Source organism: Pleurodeles waltl, chromosome 9, assembly GCF_031143425.1.
Source record: "Pleurodeles waltl isolate 20211129_DDA chromosome 9, aPleWal1.hap1.20221129, whole genome shotgun sequence".
NCBI classification, from domain to species: Eukaryota; Metazoa; Chordata; class Amphibia; order Caudata; family Salamandridae; genus Pleurodeles; species Pleurodeles waltl.
Window position 1 is genome coordinate 231,230,178 of NC_090448.1, and position 22,975 is coordinate 231,253,152.

At 45.5% G+C, this 22,975-nt stretch overlaps 1 protein-coding gene across 5 annotated transcripts in view; it reads right to left on the reverse strand.

Annotated features, from left to right (window-relative positions):
* Positions 1 to 22,975, reverse strand: part of FBLN2 (fibulin 2) — a 737,488-nt gene that overhangs the window by 48,298 nt on the left and 666,215 nt on the right. For all 5 annotated transcript variants that reach the window (XM_069206615.1, XM_069206613.1, XM_069206614.1 and 2 more), the window contains 2 exons: positions 9,181 to 9,309; positions 8,504 to 8,629 (listed from right to left, as the gene is read on the reverse strand). In XM_069206615.1, the coding sequence (XP_069062716.1) occupies positions 8,504 to 8,629; positions 9,181 to 9,309 (255 nt within the window). The remainder of the gene's footprint in view (positions 1 to 8,503; positions 8,630 to 9,180; positions 9,310 to 22,975) is intronic.

A 22,975-nucleotide genomic window follows, 5' to 3' on the forward strand; every position in this document is an offset into this window, starting at 1 on the left:
CATCAGCCCTATCATGGAAGAGTTTTAGGCGGTTTACATGGATCACCCTCTTGGGGCTCCTGCTTGTGCCTAGGTCCACCAGGTAGGTGACCTGACTCTTCTTTTCTAGCCCTGGGTAAGGGCCACTCCATCTGTCCTGAAGTGCCCTGGGAGCCACAGGCTCCAAAACCCAGACTTTCTGCCCTGGTTGAAATACAACCATTGCAGCCTTTTGGTCATACCAAAACTTCTGGAGCTGTTGGCTGGCCTCAAGGTTTTTGCTTACATTTTCCATGTACTCTGCCATCCTTGAACGTAGGCCAAGTACATAGTCCACTATATCTTGCTTAGGCTCATGAAGAGGTCTCTCCCAGCCTTCTTTCACAAGAGCTAGTGGTCCCCTTACAGGGTGGCCAAACAAAGTTGAAAGGGGGAAAACCCTACTCCCTTCTGAGGCACCTCTCTGTAAGCGAAAAGCAGACATGGCAAGAGGACATCCCATATCCTTTTGAGTTTTTCAGGGAGCCCCATGATCATGCCTTTCAAGGTTTTGTTGAATCTCTCAACAAGACCATTGGTTTGTGGATGGTATGGTGTGGTGAATTTGTAAGTCACCCCACACTCATTCCACATGTTTCAGGTATGCTGACATAAAGTTGGTACCTCTGTCAGACACCACCTCCTTAGGAAAACCCTCTCTGGTAAAAATACCAATGAGGGCCTTGGCTACTGCAGGGGCAGTAGTCGACCTAAGGGGAATTGCTTCAGGGTATCTAGTAGCATGATCCACTACTACTAGTATGTATAGGTTCCCTGAGGCTGTGGGAGGTTCAAGTGGACCCACTATGTCCACACCCACTCTTTCAAAGGGGACCCCCACCACTGGAAGTGGAATGAGGGGGGCCTTTGGGTGTCCACCTGTCTTACCACTGGCTTGACAGGTGGCACAGGAGACACAAAACTCCTTGACCTTCCAGGACATGTTGGGGCAATAGAAGTGGTTGACTAGTCTCTCCCACGTCTTGGTCTGTCCCAAATGCCCAGCAAGAGGAATATCATGGGCTAAGGTCAGGATGAACTCCCTAAACTCCTGAGGCACTACCACTCTCCTAGTGGCACCAGGTTTGGGATCTCTTGCCTCAGTGTAAAGGAGATTTCTTTCCATTGGACTCTTCAGCAGCTTGCTGCCTAAGGCCTTCAAGAGAGGGACAGGTTTCTTGCCCCTTACACAACTGCTCCCTCGAGGGTCCCCCTGGGCCTAGGAGCTCAACCTGATAAGGTCCTAACTCCATAGGCTCAGTTCCCTCAGAGGGCAGAACTTCTTCCTGGAAAGAGAGGTTCTCTTTTTCCTGTTGTGTTGCAACTGGTTCCCCAGTTGTCTTTCCTTTTCTCTTGGTAGGTTGGGCCCTTTTTCCAGGCTCCAGCACCACTTTTTCACCCTGAGCCTTGCACTGTGCCCTTGTCTTGACACACACCAGTTCAGGGATACCCAGCATGGCTGCATGGGTTTTCAGTTCTACCTAAGCCCATGTTGAGGACTCCAGGTCATTTCCAAGCAAACAGTCTACAGGGATATTTGAGGAGACCACCACCTGTTTCAGGCCATTGACCCCTCCCCACTCTAAAGTTACCATAGCCATGGGATGTACTTTAGTCTGATTGTCAGCGTTGGTGACTGGATAAGTTTGTCCAGCCAGGTATTGACCAGGGGAAACCAGTTTCTCTGTCACCATGGAGACACTGGCACCTGTATCCCTCAGGCCTTCTACACTTGTCCCATTAATTAAGAGCTGCTGCCTGTATTTTTGCATGTTAGGGGGCCATGCAGCCAGTGTGGCTAAATCCACCCCACCCTCAGAGACTAATGTAGCTTCAGTGTGACCCCTGATTTGCTCTGGGCACAGTGTTGATCCCACTTGGAGACTAGCCATTCCAGTGTTAGCTGGAGTGGAGTTAGAAGTGGTACTTTTCTTGGGACAGGCCTTGTCTCCAGTTTGGTGTCCTGGCTGATTACAGCTACGACATCAGGCCTTTTTGGGATCAAAGTTTTTACCCTTGTACCCAAAATTGGACTGTGAAGAGGCTCTGGGCCCACCCTCCTGAGCAGGTTTTTGGGGGCCTGAAGAAGACTCTTTACTATTTTTCCCTTTGGATGTCTCAACACTCTTCCCCTGGGGAGGCTTTGTGACCCCTTTCTTTTGGTCACCCCCTGTGGAAGTCTTGGTCACCCCAGTCTTGACCCAATGGTCCGCCTTCTTTCCCAATTCTTGGGGAGAAATTGGTCCTAGGTCTACCAGATGCTGATGCAGTTTATCATTTGAACAATTACTTAACAGGTGTTCTTTCACAAATAAATTGTACAGCCCATCATAATCATTTACACCACTGCCTTGAATCCAACCATCCAGTGTTTTCACTGAGTAGTCCACAAAATCAACCCAGGTCTGGCTCGAGGATTTTTGAGCCCCCCTGAACCTAATTCTATAATCCTCAGTGGAGAATCCAAAGCCCTCAATCAGGGTAGCCTTCATGAGGTCATAGGATTCTGCATTTTTTCCAGCGAGTGTGAGGAGTCTATCCCTACACTTTCCAGTGAACATTTCCCAAAGGAGAGCACCCCAGTGAGATCTGTTTACTTTTCTGGTTGCACAAGCCCTCTCAAAAGCTGTGAACCATTTGGTGATGTCATCAACATCTTCATATTTAGTTACAATCCCTTTTGGGATTTTCAACATGTCAGGAGAATCTCTGACCCTATTTATGTTGCTGCCACCATGGATGGGACCAAAATCCATCTCTTGTCTTTCCCTTTCTATGGCTAGGAGCTGTCTCTCTAAAGCCAATCTTTTGGCCATCCTGGCTAGCAGGAGGTCATCTTCACTGAGGCTATCCTCAGTGATTACAGAGGTGCTGGACCCTCCTGTGAGGGAAGCAGCATCTCTGACTAACACAGTTGGAGACAGGGCTTGAGGGGCCCTGTTCTCCCTAACTAGGACTGGAGGGGGGGAATTCTCCTCCAAATCACTAGCTTCCTCCTCTGGGAGGTCATCCTCAGAGGGGTTGGCTTTGGCAAGCTCTGCCAACAGCTCCTGGAGCTGTATTTTGGAAGGGTTTATGCTAGCTTTAATATTTTTTAATTTGCAGAGAGACCTTAGCTCCCTCATTCTAAGATGGAGGTAAGGTGTGAGGTCGAGTTCCATCACTCTCTCTTCTGCATTAGACATTATGGGGGTCATTCCAACCCTGGCGGTCATCGACCGCCAGGGTGGATGGCCACGGAAGCACCGCCAACAGGCTGGCGGTGCTTCCTTTGGGATTCCGACCGTGGCTGTAAAGCCCCGGTCGCCCAGCCGGGTCCAGCGGTTTCCCGCCGGATTTCCCCCAGCTGGGAGAATCCTCCATGGCGGCGTTGCAAGCAGCGCCGCCATGGGGATTCCGACCCCCTTCCCGCCAGCCTGTTCCTGGCGGTTTTTCCCGCCAGGAACAGGATGGTGGCAACGGGTGTCCTGGGGCCCCTGGGGGCCCCTGCACTGCCCATGCCACTGGCATGGGCAGTGCAGGGGCCCCCTAACAGGGCCCCAGCATGATTTTCACTGTCTGCATAGCAGACAGTGAAAATCGCGACGGGTGCAACTGCACCCGTCGCACCCCTGCAACACTGCCGGCTCCATTCGGAGCCGGCTTCTGTGTTGCAGGGCCTTTCCCGCTGGGCCGGCGGGCGCTCCCTTGGCGGTCGCCCGCCAGCCCAGCGGGAAAGTCGGAATGGCCCCCGCGGTCTTCTGACCACGGAGCGGTAATTTGACGGGGTCAAACTTGGAATGACCTCCTATGTTTCTAAAAGTTGGAATACTTTTTAAGAATCTAAAACTATCTCTAGAACTTAATTCAAACTTTCACAAAACTTTTAAACTCTAAAATAAAATGCTAACAGGGACTAACACAAGGCCCTAGCAGGACTTTTAAAAATTTAGAAAAATAGCTCAAATTGCAAAAATCTGTTTCTAATGACCATTTTTGGAATTTAGTCGTGTGATCAGGTATTGGCTGAGTAGTTCAGCAAATGCAAAGTCTTGTACCCCACCGCTGATCCACCAATGTAGGAAGTTGGCTCTGTATGCACTATTTCAAAGTAAGGAATAGTATGCACAGAGTCCAAGGGTTCCCCTTAGAGGTAAGATAGTGGCAAAAAGAGATAATACTAATGCTCTATTTTGTGGTAGTGTGGTCGAGCAGTAGGCTTATCAAAGGAGTAGTGTTAAGCATTTGTTGTACATACACAAGCAATAAATGAGGGACACAAACTCAAAGACAATTCCAGGCCAATAGGTTTTTGTACAGAAAAATATATTTTCTTAGTTTATTTTAAGAACCACAGGTTCAAGATTTACATGTAATACTTCAAATGAAAGGTATTGCAGGTAGGTACTTTGGGAACTTTAAATTATCAAAATAGCATATACAGTTTTCATATAAATCATATATAGCTATTTTAAAACTAGACAGTGCAATTTTCAACAGTTCCTGGGGGGAGTAAGAGTTTGTTAGTTTTTGCAGGTAAGTAAACCACCTACGGGGTTCAAGTTTGGGTCCAAGGTAGCCCACAGTTGGGGGTTCAGAGCAACCCCAAAGTTACCACACCAGCAGCTCAGGGCCGGTCAGGTGCAGAGGTCAAAGTGGTGCCCAAAACACATAGGCTTCAATGGAGAAGGGGGTGCCCCGGTTCCAGTCTGCCAGCAGGTAAGTACCCAAGTCTTCGGAGGGCAGACCAGGGGGGTTTTGTAGGGCACCGGGGGGACACAAGTCCACATAGAAAGTACACCCTCAAGCAGCACGGGGGCGGCCGGGTGCAGTGTGCAAACACGTGTCGGGTTTGTAATAGAAATCAATGGGAGACCAAGGGGTCTCTTCAGCGGTGCAGGCAGGCAAGGGGGAGGGGGCTCCTTGGGGTAGCCACCACCTGGGCAAGGGAGAGGGCCACCTGGGGGTCGCTCCTGCACTGGAGGTCGGATCCTTCAGGCCCTGGGGGCTGCGGTGCAGAGTCTTTACCAGGCGTCGGATCTTAGATGCAGGCAGTCGCGGTCACGGGAGCCTCGGGATTCCCTCTGCAGGCGTCGCTGTGGGGGCTCAGGGGGGGCAACTCTGGCTACTCACGGTCTCGCAGTTGCCGGGGAGTCCTCCCTGAAGTGATTGTTCTCCACAAGTCGAGCCGGGGGCGTCGGGTGCAGAGTGTCAAGTCTCACGCTTCCGGCGGGAAACGCAAGTTGTTCCAAAGTTGCTTCTTTGTTGCAAGTCGCAGTCTTGGGTGAACAGGGCTGCTGTCCTCTGGAGTTCTTGGTCCTTCTAGATGAAGGGCAGTCCTCCGAGGATTCAGAGGTCGCTGGTCCCTGTGGAAAGCGTCGCTGGAGCAGTGTCTTTAGAAGTGGGGAGACAGGCCGGTAGAGCTGGGGCCAAAGCAGTTGGTGTCTCTGTCTTCTCTGCAGGGTTTTTTCAGCTTAGCAGTCCTCTTCTTCTTAGGTTGCAGGAATCTGCGTTCCTAAGTTCTGGGGAGCCCTTAAATACTAAATTTAAGGGCGTGTTTAGGTCTGGGGGGTTAGTAGCCAATGGCTACTAGCCCTGAGGGTGGCTACACCCTCTTTGTGCCTCCTCCCGAGGGGAGGGGGGCACCTTCCTATCCCTATTGGGGGAATCCTCCATCTGCAAGATGGAGGATTTCTAAAAGTCAGAGTCACCTCAGCTCAGGATGCCTTAGGGGCTGTCCTGACTGGCCAGTGACTCCTCCTTGTTTTTCTCATTATCTCTTCCGGCCTTGCCGCCAAAAGTGGGGCTGTGGCCGGAGGGGGCGGGCAACTCCACTAGCTGGAGTGCCCTGTGGTGCTGTAACAAAGGGGTGAGCCTTTGAGGCTCACCGCCAAGTGTTACAGTTCCTGCAGGGGGAGGTGTGAAGCACCTCCACCCAGTACAGGCTTTGTTACTAGCCACAGAGTGACAAAGGCACTCTCCCCATGTGGCCAGCAACATGTCTGGTGTGTGACAGGCTGCTAGAACTAGTCAGCCTACACGGATAGTCGGTTAAGGTTTCAGGGGGCACCTCTAAGGTGCCCTCTGGGGTGTATGTTACAATAAAATGTACACTGGCATCAGTGTGTATTTATTGTGCTGAGAAGTTTGATACCAAACTTCACAGTTTTCAGTGTAGCCATTATGGTGCTGTGGAGTTCGTGCATGACAGACTCCCAGACCATATACTCTTATGGCTACCCTGCACTTACAATGTCGAAGGTTTTGCTTAGACACTGTAGGGGCACAGTGCTCATGCACTTGTGCCCTCACCTATGGTATAGTGCACCCTGCCTTAGGGCTGTAAGGTCTGCTAGAGGGGTGACTTATCTATACTTCATAGGCAGTGTGAGGTTGGCATGGCACCCTGAGGGGAGTGCCATGTCGACTTAGTCGTTTTGTCCTCACTAGCACACACAAGCTGGCAAGCAGTGTGTCTGTGCTGAGTGAGGGGTCCCCAGGGTGGCATAAGTCATGCTGCATCCCTTAGAGACCTTCCCTGGCATCAGGGCCCTTGGTACCAGGGGTACCAGTTACAAAGGACTTACCTGGATGCCAGGGTGTGCCAATTGTGGAAACAAAAGTACAGGTTAGGGAAAGAACACTGGTGCTGGGGCCTGGTTAGCAGGCCTCAGAACACTTTCAAATCAAAACTTAGCATCAGCAAAGGCAAAAAGTCAGGGGGTAACCATGCTAAGGAGGCATTTCCTTACACTATTACTATAGGCAGACAACATGGCTACTTATTAAAATACGTTTGATATGAATAGAGCACTAATTTCCAGCAGTGGCAATTACTTTACTGTATTTAATTACTGCATTTTATTTTATATTTAGTTTCTGATGGAATGAGTCACATTAATAAGAATACTACTCATATATTTCTCATATTTTCCTGCTTCTTGCTACAGGCTTGGTTCTGGTGTTAATCAAACTGTTATGCTGTAGTGTTACACGAAGAGACATTACATAACTTGTGTCCTAAGGTAACTGTAACTCGTGCCCCTGCCCTGCAGTTTTGTCATCATTTATGTCATTGCAAATGTTGCAGTGATATTATCAATGATATCATAGAACATGTCACAAGTGATGCAGTATGTGGGGATAGTAGCAGTGCATGGCAAGGTCACAAGTTATAGTTAACTTAGGGGACGAGATATAGTTAAGTAAGGTAACTCGTGCATTTTAGTGAATTGTAGTGGGGTTTTTCCATTGAAAACAGTATGTTTTAACAGACACAAACAGAACATGAAGCCAGGGTAGTTAGAGTGACATTTTCCAGCTCGCGTGTATCTCTTGTTTAGGAAGGTATGTTTAGCTGCTTATGGAAGAAAGTGCTTAGTTTAAGTGTCTGACATTTGTGCATAAAGTAGTGTGCATTTTAAAGAAAGAATAAATGTCTCCCGCGCCAACTGGAAAGAGAATTAAGATCACAGGGTAAATCAAATATATTATTCCAAGGCTGGGGGAGAAGATTTCCTACAGTGGTTGCTCTGTGGAAAGACTTACCAGAAGATCTTCGCCTTCGCCCCAATTTACAACCTTTTGAAAAACACATGTGCTCTAATTCAACGTTAGCGTACTGCTCATTACTTAGAAGCCTAATGTTAAATTAATTAATAATAGTCAAATGAAGTACTCAGGAGGTCTAGATTGGGAGCACGGTGGCCCAACATCCTCCCTGTAAGTCCTGGACATAGTCAGGGCACACCTTTACTCAATTTCCACTCATTGATTTGACTCAGTTGTGAGTCAACAGGAAGATGAAAGGAATGTTGACAAAGGCAAGCAAATCTCATTCTTTAAAATAAAAGGATGGAAAATCTCTTCTGATGAAGGACCGCCCACACGAAACACACAGGGTCGAAATAACTTTATCACTTAATATAATGACCTGGTTTAATACAACTACTTCAATAAATAACAGTTTACCTACACACACATATGGGATCTTCAATTTCTTTACCGGTGCACCCCAGGTGAGAGAGATCCCTAGGCAATTAACATGATATGTATACTGGCCTTTGTTGAAATAAGCCAAACAGAGGCACCACCGGCAAAAAGTATATAAAAAACATCGAAGCATATGTGAATAAATTTTGATTATGCACAGTTCTTTAAGTATCAGCTCTAAAGGGGTGAAGTGTCTCTAAAATCCCTTCACTGAATAATGACTTAACACTTGCAAAAGAGACCCAAGGGAGCCAATTAGTGTCACTTGTCCTGTTTCTTTTGGAGAAGTGAACAGAACACCTACACACTAAAAACTGAGCCAAAAGTATCACCAGACCTTATATTAGCCATAATGCACACCCAACATGGTTGAATAATATTCCCTTATGACGGAAAGCCTCTGGAGTGTAAGACCCTCTACCCTTGCACTGAGTAGGTATGCTAAACACTTCCTCAACATTGGATCTGTATCAACGACAAGCTAATGCTAAAGCAAGTGAATAAAGAACAGTACCTTCACAATGTTTCCCGTCGAAGGCTAACCGGAACCCTGAAGAACATGAGCAGCGGTAGGACCCTGGGGTATTCTCACAGGTGTGTTGACAGAGCTGTCCTGGGTAATTCCAACATTCATTTATATCTGTCAGCAAAACAAGCAAAATGCATTCACTGTGAAAAGAATGGATTGCAACAGAGAGAGAGATGGTAGGATATTCTGAAGGTGTCATAGATTGATGTGTACAGTGCAAAACCGCAGAGCCAAGGATTTCATATCTTCTGAGCGTTTACCTTAATTGGCATACAGTGCTGATATAACTTAATAACAGATATTTGGCTTGTCATGCGTTGCCACATAGAATACCCCTGTGACCTTCAGGAAGATGAATTGAGCCCACCTGGGTAAAGCAAGGCAAACTTTCTGAAGGGAATTGATGTACTAAATTAGAGAGCGCCAATGGATCAAAATATGTGGAATCAGTTCAATTGTGACAGAGAGGAATATGGAAGGGATTGCAAATATGATTGGTCATGAAAAAACATGCTTTACAAGTGCTTCCTCATTTAGCAGCTGGGAAGGGAAAAACTCATAGACATGAAATAATGTTGCTGCTAAATCCTGCCTTTGAGTTACCAGGTCATCAATCAGAGATCTCCCACCAATCATCCAACTCACCTCCCTGTCTTACGTACCAATGCATGTCCTGCTGAACGCATCCGCTTGATAACCCCTCTTGCAGTCACAGTGGTATGTTCCTGGAAGATTGTGACAAACCTGTCCCTCTCCACAGCGATGTACGCCAGTTTGACATTCATCAATGTCTGTAGAAACAAAAACGAATAAGGTGGCAGTCAGATCCTTGTACACTATGTGGTGTGAGTACAATGAAATCCTTTTGACGGGAACGCACTGTCTTCAAGCTGAAGGACACGCAAACAGGTGCTTAGAAAATGGATTACACTGCATCACTGTATCCTCATGGGAGAACCCTGAAGACATTTATTGTTCTAGGGCTAGTGTTCAAAGACGCCAGAGCAGAGCTCTCCAAAATAGTTACTGTGTTGTTTGTTTTTTTTAATTAAAAAAGACTGCTACAAAAGCAAGACTTCTAGTTTTGGACAGAGCCCAATTATAGCATACCATTGATGACGTGTATATCTAGAGTCTCGATAAAGAAAGACACTTAGGGGGTGATTCTTACTTTGGCGGGCGGCGGAGGCCGCCCGCCAAAGTAACCCCGTCAGAACACCGCACCGTGGTCGAAAGACCGCTGCGGTGATTCTGAGATTTGCCCTGGGCTGGCGGGCGGCCGCCAAAAGGCCGCCCGCCAGCCCAGGGCAAATCAACCTTCCCACTAGGATGCCGGCTCCGAATGGAGCCGGCGGAGTGGGAAGGTGTGACGGGTGCAGTTGCACCCGTTGCGTATTTCAGTGTCTGCAAAGCAGACACTGAAATACTTTGCGGGGCCCTCTTACGGGGGCCCCTGCAGTGCCCATGCCATTGGCATGGGCACTGCAGGGGCCCCCAGGGGCCCCGCGGCACCCCCTACTGCCATCCTGTTCATGGCGGGATTCCCGCCATGAACAGGATGGCGGTAGGGGGTGTCTGAATCCCCATGGCGGCGGAGCGTGCTCCGCCGCCATGGAGGATTCAATGGGGCAGCGGTAAACCGGCGGGAGACCGCCGGTTTACCCTTTCTGACCGCGGCTGAACCGCCGCGGTCAGAATGCCCTCGGGAGCACCGCCAGCCTGTTGGCGGTGCTCCCGTGGTCGGTGACCCTGGCGGTCACTGGCCGCCAGGGTCAGAATGACCCCCTTAGGCCCTTATTTATACTTTTTTAGTGCCACATTTGCGTCATTTATTGACGCAAACGCAGCGCAAACTTACAAAATACAGTTGTATTTTGTAAGTTTGCGCTGCTTTTGCGTCAAAAAACGACGCAAATGCACCGCTAAAAAAGTATAAATATGGGCCTTAGAACATTGGAATGTTGGGCCCGCCACTGAAGACAATGGGGTGACAGTGGGGCAGTGATGGCTTCTCCTTCCACATTTATATGTAGTCTTTTTGTTTCTCCCGTTTTAATTTAGAACATTCTACCTTCATTTAGTGTAATGCTCTTAAAGTATTCTAGATCTTTTGCCTCGGGCTATACCAATTGTTAAAGTCCCTCATTCTCGTTACAGAACCTCATCTGCAGCTCAGGCCTATACCTCAGGTTCCGGGCATTCAACAACAGGTACGGTCATGGCAGCGGGCATTAATGCTATATGAAGCACAAAAGGAGTGATCAAATCATGGCTAAAAAGGCCTCTGTTTTTTTTCCAGTTGCTGATCTCTGCCTTAAAATGGCATTTAGAGGTTTGCGCTCTTTTGTAATTATGCAGTACGGTACTCAACGTCCCATAAAAATATCCGTGAACTCTATTATAATTCTAATACATTTAGAATGTATTCTATTTTTTTTCACCTAAATTCTTTGGCAGTCACTGATTGATAAAACTGTCATTCTCGAAAAAGGGAAAAAAATGTTCATGTTTTAGAAGGCTGGTTGTTTGATTTAGGTTTATTTTTTAAAGTTTACCGGTGTTTAAAAAGCTTCCTCTAGTCAGCAGTTGCAGGTCTTTTTCGAGTGCATGTGTTCTGTCACTTTTTACATACTGCTGTTTGTCAAATAAGTTTCAGTGTTAACCAGAATATTTACCCAACCCCACCCAGTTGTCGACCTCCAGAGCTTTGACCAAATATGGAGCCAGAACAACTCCAAATAATTTTGCAGGCCAGCATTTTTTGGATTAGAAAATGGGCTTCCTCCGCCACCACCACTCCCTGTACCAACTTCTGCTATAAGAGCTCTGTTTCTCGGTAGAGAGAGTCACACTTTATAAATTAAATACGTCGGTACTTATTTGAATTTCAATAGTGTTTAACTTCCGGCATGACAAATATTACGGGGCTTTGACGCGTAAGAAATCAAAAAAGCAATTTCTCACATTCAATCATGATAAATGCTACTTAATAAAGTACTTTGTTGAGCACAGAAAACATGAGCAGATAGAACCGGTTAGGGAGAAGATCACCCTAGGCTTACATGCAATGGAAGCATCAAAGGAAGAATTTTTTAAGGAAGAAAACCTGCAAAGCTGACTAACTACATTTTATCACTTACAATCAATGTCCTGATCAATGCGAGGGGGGCATATATCACCTTATGCTGAAAAACGACCTAAATCAAACAGCTGGGTGCAAAATGTATTTCTTGCTATTTGCAAGAGCAAATGTATGTTTACTGTGCTAAGACAACCCATCAATGTGGAACGTTAAATAGCGAGTTACAAAGCTTTTTTAACCTCGCACCGGGATTTGGTCAATGTTCGCAACTATCACACTTTGCTAGAAACCTCACCACCCTCAAATCTAGAATTAGCAGGCGTCGCCTGTTATTTGTTTTTATTCAACTTTGTAAAGTTCGCAGGCATTACAAAGTAAAAAACAAAAATTCACAAAGGTGCAGTGTGGAAATCTTCACAAATTCACTCACCCCTAGTATTTCGCTTTTTGGGCAATTTCAAGGTCAAATAGGGGCCTCTTTTGGTTAGCATGGGTTTGGATTCGATTATGTACCAGCCATATATGTGAGATTGGTTATAGGTAGTTACTGTAAGAGAGCTTGTTCACATGCTACCCTCACTTCAACCAACCCTACTTTCCAAACCTCCTGTTTTCTTACCATCCTGTCTCCTCGATGTGGATATTCTTCATCACACGTCGCCTAACTAACCTATCTCATATCAATAACCTTTATCTCCTCACTTGTACTCCTGTCTAGCCTAAACCTATTAAGATTCTCCTCAACTTCCTTGAGGATGAAGACGCAGCTTTTACCTCTACTTTATGTTCTTTCCCACCTCCTTCTCACATTCCCCATCCTCCTCTATGCTACCCTGTGCAATTAATCAACTACACTCCTGCAATTCCCAACAGCTGAACAGTCTAGCCATCAATAACCGATCTATGATTAAGTAATTCATAAACATGTATGACTTGATCAGGGACACAACTCCTGACCTCATGGTCATCACCGAAACCTGGCTAAGTGATGATGCCCCACGGAACTGCCTTGATTCCATATATGGAAATGTAATTGAGACCCAAGAAGACCGAAGGTGGCCTGTAGTCAGTTTTAGAAACTCTTTAACAACTTGTTGTTTCAAATACTTTACTATGATCTACATTCTCCTTCTTGTTCTTACAATATGAACTTTTTCAACTGATGTCAACTCAGATGGTACAATAATCCGCAGCAACCTCGGCTTCCTACATGATTTTAATATGTGTTCCAAACAGGCCAAGGTCACCTATACCATCTACAGTCCCTCAAACTCTCACAGCTTGTGGTGGGCCCAGAATATGCAGCTATACACACCTTGGATGTAATTTTCACAGGAGTAGATCTTGTCACAATAGTTGTAAATTTCTCAATAATATGGTCTGACTGATACATCATCTCCTTCGATGTCAAGCTCCCAAAAATAACAACTATGACATGAAAGGAAATAACCAAGTCTACATAGAAATATTGTAAGACACTCAACTTTTCAGCATTTGGCTTCTCCAGCATAAAGACTTTTCACTACAATCAAACACCAGTCGTACATCAATTCTACAGCTGTCCCACCAAAGTATTCAACAGGTTCAATGGACTAATATTGCAAAATAGAGGTGTGTTAAGTACAGAAAGTTGACCTCTTGGAGAAATGAAAAGATAAGGAATCCACAAATTGAGCAAGATATCATACAACACCAATGGAGAACATCAAATAGCTAAACCCATAGCATATGGTTCCAACACAACAACATATGCAACATTTTCATAAAGAACAAAAAGTACTTCATTACTCTGTCTAGATAGCTAATACAAAACAACCATCGAAAGAGCTACAATCACTAATGACCTTGTCATGAAATTAACCAGGTGGAGGAAAATGGTCAAAGTCTAGCCATCAAAAACATGGATAAAGGAACAAAAGTTTACCATGGTGTAGGAAGCTGGCTCTGTATATGCCATAGCAAAATTAGATATAGGGCCTCATTACAACCTCCGCCCGCCAAGGTTGGGCCGCCGAGCGGCCGCCAATGCAGCCGCAATCCCGCCGGCTGCATTACGACATCCCCGCTGGGCCGGCGGGCGGAAACAGAGCGGGGATGTCGGCTGTAACATGGGAGCCGGCTCCTAATGGAGCCGGCAGTCTTGCGGCCGTGCGACGGGTGCAGCTGCTCCCGTCGCGCTTTTCACTGTCTGCTGTGCAGACAGTGAAAAGCAGGGTGGGGCTCTGCCTGGGGACCCCTGCACTGCCCATGCCAAGTGCATGGGCAGTGCAGGGGCCCCGCGACTCCCCTTCCCGCCAGCCTTTCCATGGCGGTCTCTACCGCCATGGACAGGCTGGCGTGAAGGGGAGTCGTAATCCCCTGGGCAGCACGGCAAGCAGCGCTGCCCTGGTGGATTAAAACCGCCGGGACAACCATGGCGGAAAACCGCTACGGTTGTAATACGCCAGATTGTACCGCCAGCCTGTTGGCGGTACAATCGCCAAAACAGCCCTGGCGGTCTTTGACTGCCAGAGTTGTAATAAGGCCTATAGTGTGCACAGAGTGCGGTGGATCCCCAAAGGCTTAAGAGAGGCTAAAGTAGATAATACTAATGATCTCTTTTGTGGTATTGCGGTCGAGCAGTTAGGCTTATCAGAGGGTAGTGCAAAGCATTTGTTGTTCACACACCATCAAGAAATGAAGCACACACTCAATGACCAACTCCAGGCCAAACTTTTTATATAGCAAAAAAATATATTGTGCAGGTAAGTACAGTTATAAGTTTGTATCAAGCGTATACATCAAATGCACTTTGTTTAGGTTTTGCAGATAAAACAGTTTACAAGTAAGTAACAGTTTTCGATTTCAAAAGTAGACAGTGCAATTTCTCATAGGAACCAATGCAGTCCTCTGGGAGGAAAAGTGTTAACACAGTTTACAGTTAAACACTCAACTTAAAATCCTAGTCTTCGGGGGTTAGGATGTCCACAAGTCAGGGTTCAAGTTGACCTCAAAGGTGCACCACCAGCAACACAGGACAGGTTGGGTGCAGAGGTCAAGGATGTCTGGTTTTGAATGGGATTCTATAGAGACTAGGGGCTTTTGGAAAGAAACAAATTGAAGGTAAGTACCTGCGACTTCAGGGTACAGACCTCGGGGTTTAGATGAATATCGAAGGGGTCACAGGTCAGCACCAAACACACACCCTCAGCAGCATAGGGATGGCTGGGTGCAGGGTGCAAACACAGTGTCAGGCGTCCAATGCTTTTCAATGGGGGAACCCCAGGGGTCACAAAGATGCTGCAGGCTGGGTCCAGGGAGATGGCTGTGGAAAGCCAAAGGCTGGACAAGTAGGAGAGGTGCCCGCAGGATGTTGCTGGACTGTCAGTTGGATTCCCCGCCAAAAGTGGGGATTGGTCTGGGGGGTGGGCATCTCCACTAGCTAGAGTGCCCTGGGGCACTGTAACAGGATGCCTGAGCATTCAAAGCTGACCGCCAAGTGTTGCAGTTCCTGCATGGAGGTGGTGTGAAGCACCTCCACCTAGAGCAGGCTTTGTTCCTGACCCCAGAAAGCACAAAGGGTCTCACCCCACGGGGTCCGAAACTTGTCTGTTAGTGGCAGGCTGGCATAGACAGGTCAGCCTTACACTAAATGGTTGGGTGAAATACAGGGGGCATCTCTAAGATGCCCTATGTGTGCATTTTATAATAAATCCAACACTGGCATCAGTGTGGGTTTATTGTGCTGAGAAATTTGATACCAAACTTCCCAGTCTTCATTGAAACCATCATGGAGCTGTGGAGTTCGTAATCACAAACTCCCAGCCCATGTACTTATTATGGCCGCACTGCACTTACAATGTCTAAGAATGGACTTTGACACCATAGAGGCATAGTGCTCCTGCAGTTGTGCCCACACCTGTGATGTAGTGCACCCTGCCTTTTTCCTGTAAGGCCTGCTAGAGGGGTGACTAACCTATGCCACAGTGGTTGGTAGGCATGGCACCCAGAGAGGGATGCCATGTCGACTTTACATTTTCCTCCCCACCAGCACACACAAGCTGCATGGCAGTGTGCATGTGTTTGTGAGGGGGTCCCTTAGGGTGGCATAATACATGCTGCAGCTCTTAGGAACCCTTCCTGGCTTCAGAGCCCTTGGTACCACTGGTACCTTTTAAAAGGGACTTAGCTGTGTGCCAGGGGTGGGCCAATTGTTGAAACAATGGTACAGTTTAGGGAAAGAACACTGGTTCTGGGGCCTGGAGAATCCCAGCACACACTCAGTCAAGTTAGCATCAACATCAGGCAAAAAGTGTGGGGGGGAACCATGCCAAAAGGGGCAGTTTCCTACACACGAGCCACAGTTTCTAACTTCCTTCAAGCAACTTTCAGAAATCAAATAGAAAGAGCTGCTCATTATGTGCAGGCCATCTGGATTAGACCCTGCATATACATCATACTAAACACATTGGAGTCTGCAGTGACACGAAATATCCTCAACAAACCCCTAACAAAAGGAACCCTACCTTTGGTACTCAAGATCCCCTTCATTTTTGGAAATGGACATTTCTGCAGGGTTATCCCCAAACCTTTTGCCTCTGACCTTCTGTTTTTGACTGTGTGCTGCATTTCATTGTTGATGGTTTTAGGACGCTGGGCACTTTACCACTGCTGAACAGTGTTTAAGTGCAGGTGCTCCTTGTTTAAATTGTTTTGGTGATTGGTTCATCCATGATTGGCCTATTTGATTTACTAGTAAGACCCTAGTAAAGTGCAATATGTGTGCCCGTGGCCTGCAAGTCAAATATTACTAGCGGCCTGTAGCACTGATTGTGCCTACTCACATTAAACTTGGTTCAGGCCTGCAATTGCAGGGTCTGTAAGTGCAGTTTTAAACTGCCATTTCAACTTCGCAAGTGCACACACTTGCTGGGCCCAAACCTTCCCTTTTACTAAATGTAATTAACTCCTTAAGTAGGCCCAGGTCAGCCCGGTTTGCAGGGTGCAGGGTATTTAAAAGGAAGGACATGTACAGGTGTGTTTTACATGTCCTGATAGTGAAATACCGCAAAAATTGTTTTTCATTAATGCAAGGACTATCACTCATATAGGGTAACATGGGGATTGCCTTGAAATATCTTTTAAGTGTCCTTTCCCATTGGGAGCAGATAGAGATTGGAGTTTTGGGTCTCTGAACTCACAATTTAAAAATACATCTTTTTGTAAAGTTGTTTTTTGAATTGTAAGTTTGAAAATGCAGTTTTTAGGAAGTGGGCATTTTCTTGCTTGACCATTCTGTGCCTCTGCCTGTCTGCTGAATACGTCTGGGTCAGGATGACAGTTGGACTTTTTGGGGATTTGCTCTAGACAGTCGCACAAAGGGAGCTAAGTTGTGCCCTGCATATCCTGATGGTCCATCACCAGGCTGATGGGTCTCCCTGAGCTAGAGTGGTGGAGGAGCTGGCACTTGCACCTGAATAGGGCTGTTCCAGTCCTCGCACAAAGCAGTCTCCAACCCCCTGGAGTGTTTTTGGGGCATGGACATGGAAAGGCAGGGTCTTGTGCTCTACAAAGACTTTTCTTCGAAGTTTGCCTACTTCAATGCTTGATGCTGTAGGAGGGACTGCCACTCCGACTGTTGCCTAGCTGTTCTGGCCTGCTGCTTGCAGCCTCTGTCCTGGAACTGAAAGGACTGATTTTTGCTTTCTACATCCTGCTTCCAAAGGTTCTCCAAGGGCTTGGACTGAGCTTGCCTCCTAGTAAGAAGTCTCAGGGACACCAAAGAACTCACCTGCCAGCACCTGGGCTCTCTTGCTGAGAGTCCTGACTTGCCAAGTGGTGCCAAATCCAGTTCTTGGGCCCTTGGGAGTGAGTTCTGGTTCAACAAAGAAGAAACTAGTGCATCAACGTCCAGAATTATTTCAGGACTGGTGCGGCTCTCTGACCCTGCGCCACTGCCTTCGCCGCAGCCGTGTTCCCAGCTGAGTGCAACTACGGCAACCTCCACCGCTGGCCTGATGCCGCCGCAGTGCCTTGGGAGTGCTGTCACAGTTTGAGTCCAGAGCGCCATGTCACTGACATCTGTGGCACCTGAATCCGCTGCAGCACCTGTGGCCCTGTGGTGTGATCGTGACACCACAATGTTGAAGCCTCACACCTTCGCCTGCTGGATTCATGGACCCCACCTTGTCAGAAGGGACCAACACCTGCCCTGCGACCATAAGGAACCAACGCCTCACCTCCTTTGCCTAGCAGTAAGAAACCAATGGCTCACTTCCCAAGTAGCTGTAAGGAACCGATGCTGCACCGGTTCCAGCTCAGTGTAATGTCTCTGTTTCCTCATTGTTTTCCAAGGTACTGTACCTGGGATCCATGCGACTCAGTGACTGTCCCTCACTCCCGCACTCCCTCACGAGTGGCATCGGGCTGTTGGAAGTGACTCCGTCAAGTAGCCATGATAACCCCAGTTGGAGCTATTGTGTTTCTAAGCGCTATACTAAGATTTAATCTTTAAAAATTCGTACCCGTACTTGTGTATGTTGGATTTTTGTTGTTTTATTCAGATAAATATTGTCTATTTTTCCTAAACTGGTGTGGAGTACTTTTGGGATGTTTTCATTGTGTTACTGTGTGTATGTACAAATACTTTACACATTGTCTCTGAGATAAGCCAGACTGCTTGAGCCAAGCTAATAAGGGGGAGAGCAGGGGCTATCTTAGCTGTGTGACTTCCTTACCCTCACTACAGTGAGGGTCCCTACTTAGACAGGGTGCAAACCAGTGCCAATTGGAGACCCTATTTCTAACAATCATCATAAAACTGAACCTTTTTTGTCTGACCTTGCCCACTACTAATATCTAATGTGTCATTACTATGGAAGCTAATGGAAAATGCTGCATTCTCTTGGATGTCATAGCATAGAAGGGAACAACCTTCTTTCTGACCACCAAATTGACTTCTGCCCAGGCATAGGCACAGAATCTCAGTAAATCACTGTTTGGGACTATCTAAAAATGATGGTGGTCAGACATACAGTAGCACTACCACCTTACCCTAATACTGATAGTCGAAAATCTTGGAATTTAAGGAAGTATCCTAGACTGATCCTCCTCTTATCTCCAAGGTATGCACATTAGTGTCTGACAATTTCTGTTCTTTTCAACCCACTTTTGCCACTCATTCCTTTCCCCCCCAAGGACCAGTTATCTTTCTGTTCCTACTCAACCTCTACCTACTACCACAGAGGTGCTGACCAGTTCATTTAACCTATTCTGCTCAAAGATTGACCCAAGCAACCAATGCCCAAAATTTGCTTGGCATACGAAAATCCAAATGACAATGCAGTGAGTCTAGTCATTAAAGTTAGAAATGTGGTCAAAGCATGTAACAAGTGCACACAAACTGATTAATCTCTATTTGTCCTAGCTAGATGTGAAAGAGCATTTTGACTTATTATTGCCTAGGTACACCTTCTGGATATGCCTCTCAATTGATTGGCTCTTACACTCTTCTCAATAGCTCAATGGCCGTGTATGTCCAAAGCAGGCAATGGATTGCACTTATGCCGACTCCTGGTATTTTCACCAGGTCATCTATCCTGAATTTCTACAAGTCCTGTTCCAGTGGAGCCCTAAAGAAAGTAATTCAGCCTGGTAATAACCCAACTGCACGCCTTTGTGTTCCTCCACTAAAATTTGCATGTAGTCTCTGGAAAGCACTTACTATAGTTTCACCTGTTCTGTCTATGCCTAGAAGGTACACCTAGTCATACTAGATCAATTCTTAAGATAATCAGCCAAAGTTGGCTTTGTAAAACCACTATAATAAGTTGTATTTTTTCTAGAACTGCAGGTTGATGTCCTTGTCTCCTGTGGATTAAACTGACCGCCCACTGTAACTGCTTGTATCCAGTACATACCGTTCATAATTGTTATTGCCTGGATCCATAGAGGTCTGCATAGCCACATAATCAGGAGTAATAAGGCGGAGTCAACATGAAATAATGTAAATTAGATGCACTCTCACACCTCTTCCTCCCATTATATGTCTCGATACAAGAACCTAAAACAAAATGAGAGTACCATTCTAGTCACTCAAGCACAACACCAAAATGCTTCTCTAAGAGCCTTTACTGCAATTTCTTACCACCATTCACTTACTGATGGTGTGACTTATACATAGGCTACTTACCTATATCAATAGTTTAGAGGATTAAAGCTCTTCTATGTTTGCATGCTGCGTAATATTCCACCAGTTATTGTTCAGCCAGGAAACTACCTTTATTTCTTGTAATTCTTTTTTTGGGAATTGATCAGAGAAGGAGTTCTGCCAGCGCCCTTTGATGTTGAATGTAATCCTACAATGCCCCACTAGGTGGTCACTATCTTGAGACTCTTTTGTCTCATGTTGTCCTTTCTCATATTGCTTATATTCTCCATGTGATCAGCCATCCCTTCATTGGGGAGGCTGGTGGATAACATGTTAATCTAGAAGTGCAGTTATTAATACAGATAAATAAGTAATTTATTTTTGTTTCTTTTGCACTGTCAATCTCTTCTAGGTTCACATGTGGTGCATGGATTACGTAGTGGTATTAGTTCTTTGAGGAAAGTGGGAATGATTTGTGGATACAAAAAGTGTTAAAGAGCCTTGTGACCCAATTGTGCTTCCCTGTTTGCATGGACAACCACACAATATTGTTTTGGGAAGATATGCACCCCTGACCACTGATGCCACCATGTGCTGCAAAACGTGTTCGCTCTTCCGTGACAGATTTGTCTTCTGAATGTAACGCATGATGCCTTTTCTTATATTTAATGTATAAAGAACTTCTTTCACATGTGCCTTTGACTATTGTAAAAAGAATGGTAACTGGATGTACTGATTCTCTTGAAAATTAGATCAGGGATAGTTGCCATAACAACTCTATCCTTGTACAACTGTAGATAAGGTCCTTGAATATGCAAGGCATGGAACTCACTAACTCCACACAAATAGGTGATCATATGTAAAAAGTCTGCCTTTAGTGTGAGATATTTTAATGCTACTTTGTGCATTGGTTTAAAAGGCTGTCTCATGAGCTGTGTAAGTATCAGTTTATTACTTCAAATGGGAGTTAGAGCCAACCTTCTTGAGTACATTCTTTTTTTCTTTCTATCACTGGTGTAGAATAAAACAGTATTTTCTGAAGATCCTTATGTACATGCAATTATAGTTGGTAGATGTATTCATGTGGAGGTGTAAGAGAGTCGTAAGTGTGTATCAAGGAGCCTATGATTGTTGTGTCCTCTGTTAAGTCATTTAATAGACTTTCCTTTGTACTCCAGTGTATAAATCTCATCCCTTTTTTTGTCATAGCACTTGCTTGTGGTAGTGTCTTACATTCCTAATCATCTCTATGCATCTCTTTGGTAGGCCTAGGTGGCCTAATCAGAAATCAAACTGTCAGACAGAGGCAGGCTAGTTCCTGGTGACACACTCTTTGCCCTTGTACTATTAAAAAGTATAGAAAAAACTCTATATTATTCTGCTGTCTGCCGTTTCCATCAGATGTGAGTACCGTGCTCACTGTGGAAGGTGTTAGCATTTTATGTTTTTTGCGAACATGTCTATGTGCTGTTTTTCCCAGTTTTGGAAGATTATGTCTACCACACCATTCAGGCATATCACTTCATGTCTGCTAGCATGTGTTCCTCTATGTTTTGATCTCCAGAAATACGTATGAGGTTTCCTTTTGTATTAAACATTTTCATATGTTCTGCGCTAGCCAGGGTACAGCATACAATTCCGTGCTCTATTCTTTGTTCAAGTAAACATAATAACAGTATTATCCATTTGAACCTGTACCACCTTTCATGTTACTTATTTGTGGAACACACTTGCCTCTTGTCATGTTCACCACTGAAAATCTTTCTTCAATTTGCTTGTGGTAAACACTAGATCATCACAATCCCCTGTAGCCTGTGATCACTAGTTTACGAGCCACTTCTGAACAGGTCTCATATCTAACCTTGGAAATTGTATTAGAGAAATGCATAATGCCATAATTCCTAAAATCTCTCTCACTGTTCTCACTGTCAGAGATTGTGACATCTAATAAAGGCAAACTTGCTCTGTCAAATGCAAGAACTCTTTTGTAGAGGAAAAACCTTAGCCGTGTTTGATTCTACATCCGCCCCCAGAAACATGTTCACTTAGAATCCTAATCAGTAAATTGTCATCATCACCTGATTTATATTGTTCTAACATTCTAGGAACAAATTCGCCTTGACAAGCCAATCACTATCTAAGGGTAGACAAGTATCCCTAGGCCCCTCAAGTGAGCTGGCACCACTGCTAATTTTGTGAATATATTCAGTGCTGTCTTTAGCACAAAAGGTAGAACTTTAAACTGATAGAGAGAATTCCTCAATACAATCCTGAGATATAGCCTGTGATTCTTTTTCATAGGGACATGGAGTAAGGAGCCTTTCAGATAAATTGTCAATATTTAGTCTCCCTTTTGACCATTGCTGCTTCATCATTGTTGTTTCAATTTTTTAGCATTTACAAATTTGTTCAAGAACCTTGGATACACTAGCAGCCTAAATGTCAGGTCATATTCTCTGATTCAGGAGTACACAGAGTAAATCCAATGGCTGCACTCCTCATTTGGCCCTCTCTCTTTTGCTCCCTTCTTTAGACTGTCTTGCATTTCCTGTTGCAAAAGTCTGGAATGCTTTGTCTCGTACTTTTACTTTTTTGGTGTGATTTTGTAGATATCTTTTCTAACCTGATGCAGAACTTGTGTCTGATAAATGTGCAGTACTCGGGTCTAATAATGTTCAGTATCAACATGTCAAATGTAATCTTTTGCCATTCTTAAAGAAAAACTCCCAATCTGACCCCTTAATGGTGTTAAATATTGTATGTGGCATGTGGCCCAGACATTTACTAGATAGAACATATCCCCTTGTGGAATGGTCCCTTCCCCTTGCTATGGCTCTAAAGAAGTGTCTTCTTTAAGAAGGTTGCTGCCGTTTTGGACGGTTTCGTGTGCACCTGATCCCTGAGCAATATAAGAATGCTAGTGCTGTTGAAACAATGGATGTTCCATAGGCCTTTTGTTGCTTGCTAGTCTGCTTCTGTAATATACCCTTTCACACAGCACATTCATCAGTTTTAAGATTTCATTATACTTTTTCATTTGCTGCAAGGATTAATCCACCACGTGCCCAAAGAAATTTCCCCTGTGATGAGCATGTTGATTATGGTTGCTTGCACTTCTGGTTTGAAGATGATTGAGATCCTGAGCCAAGCATGCCTACTTAGTACTGTGCCCATACATAACTCTGTACTAACCATGTCTGCAACATCAAAAGAAGATTTCAGATATGTATTAGTGATTATCTTGCCT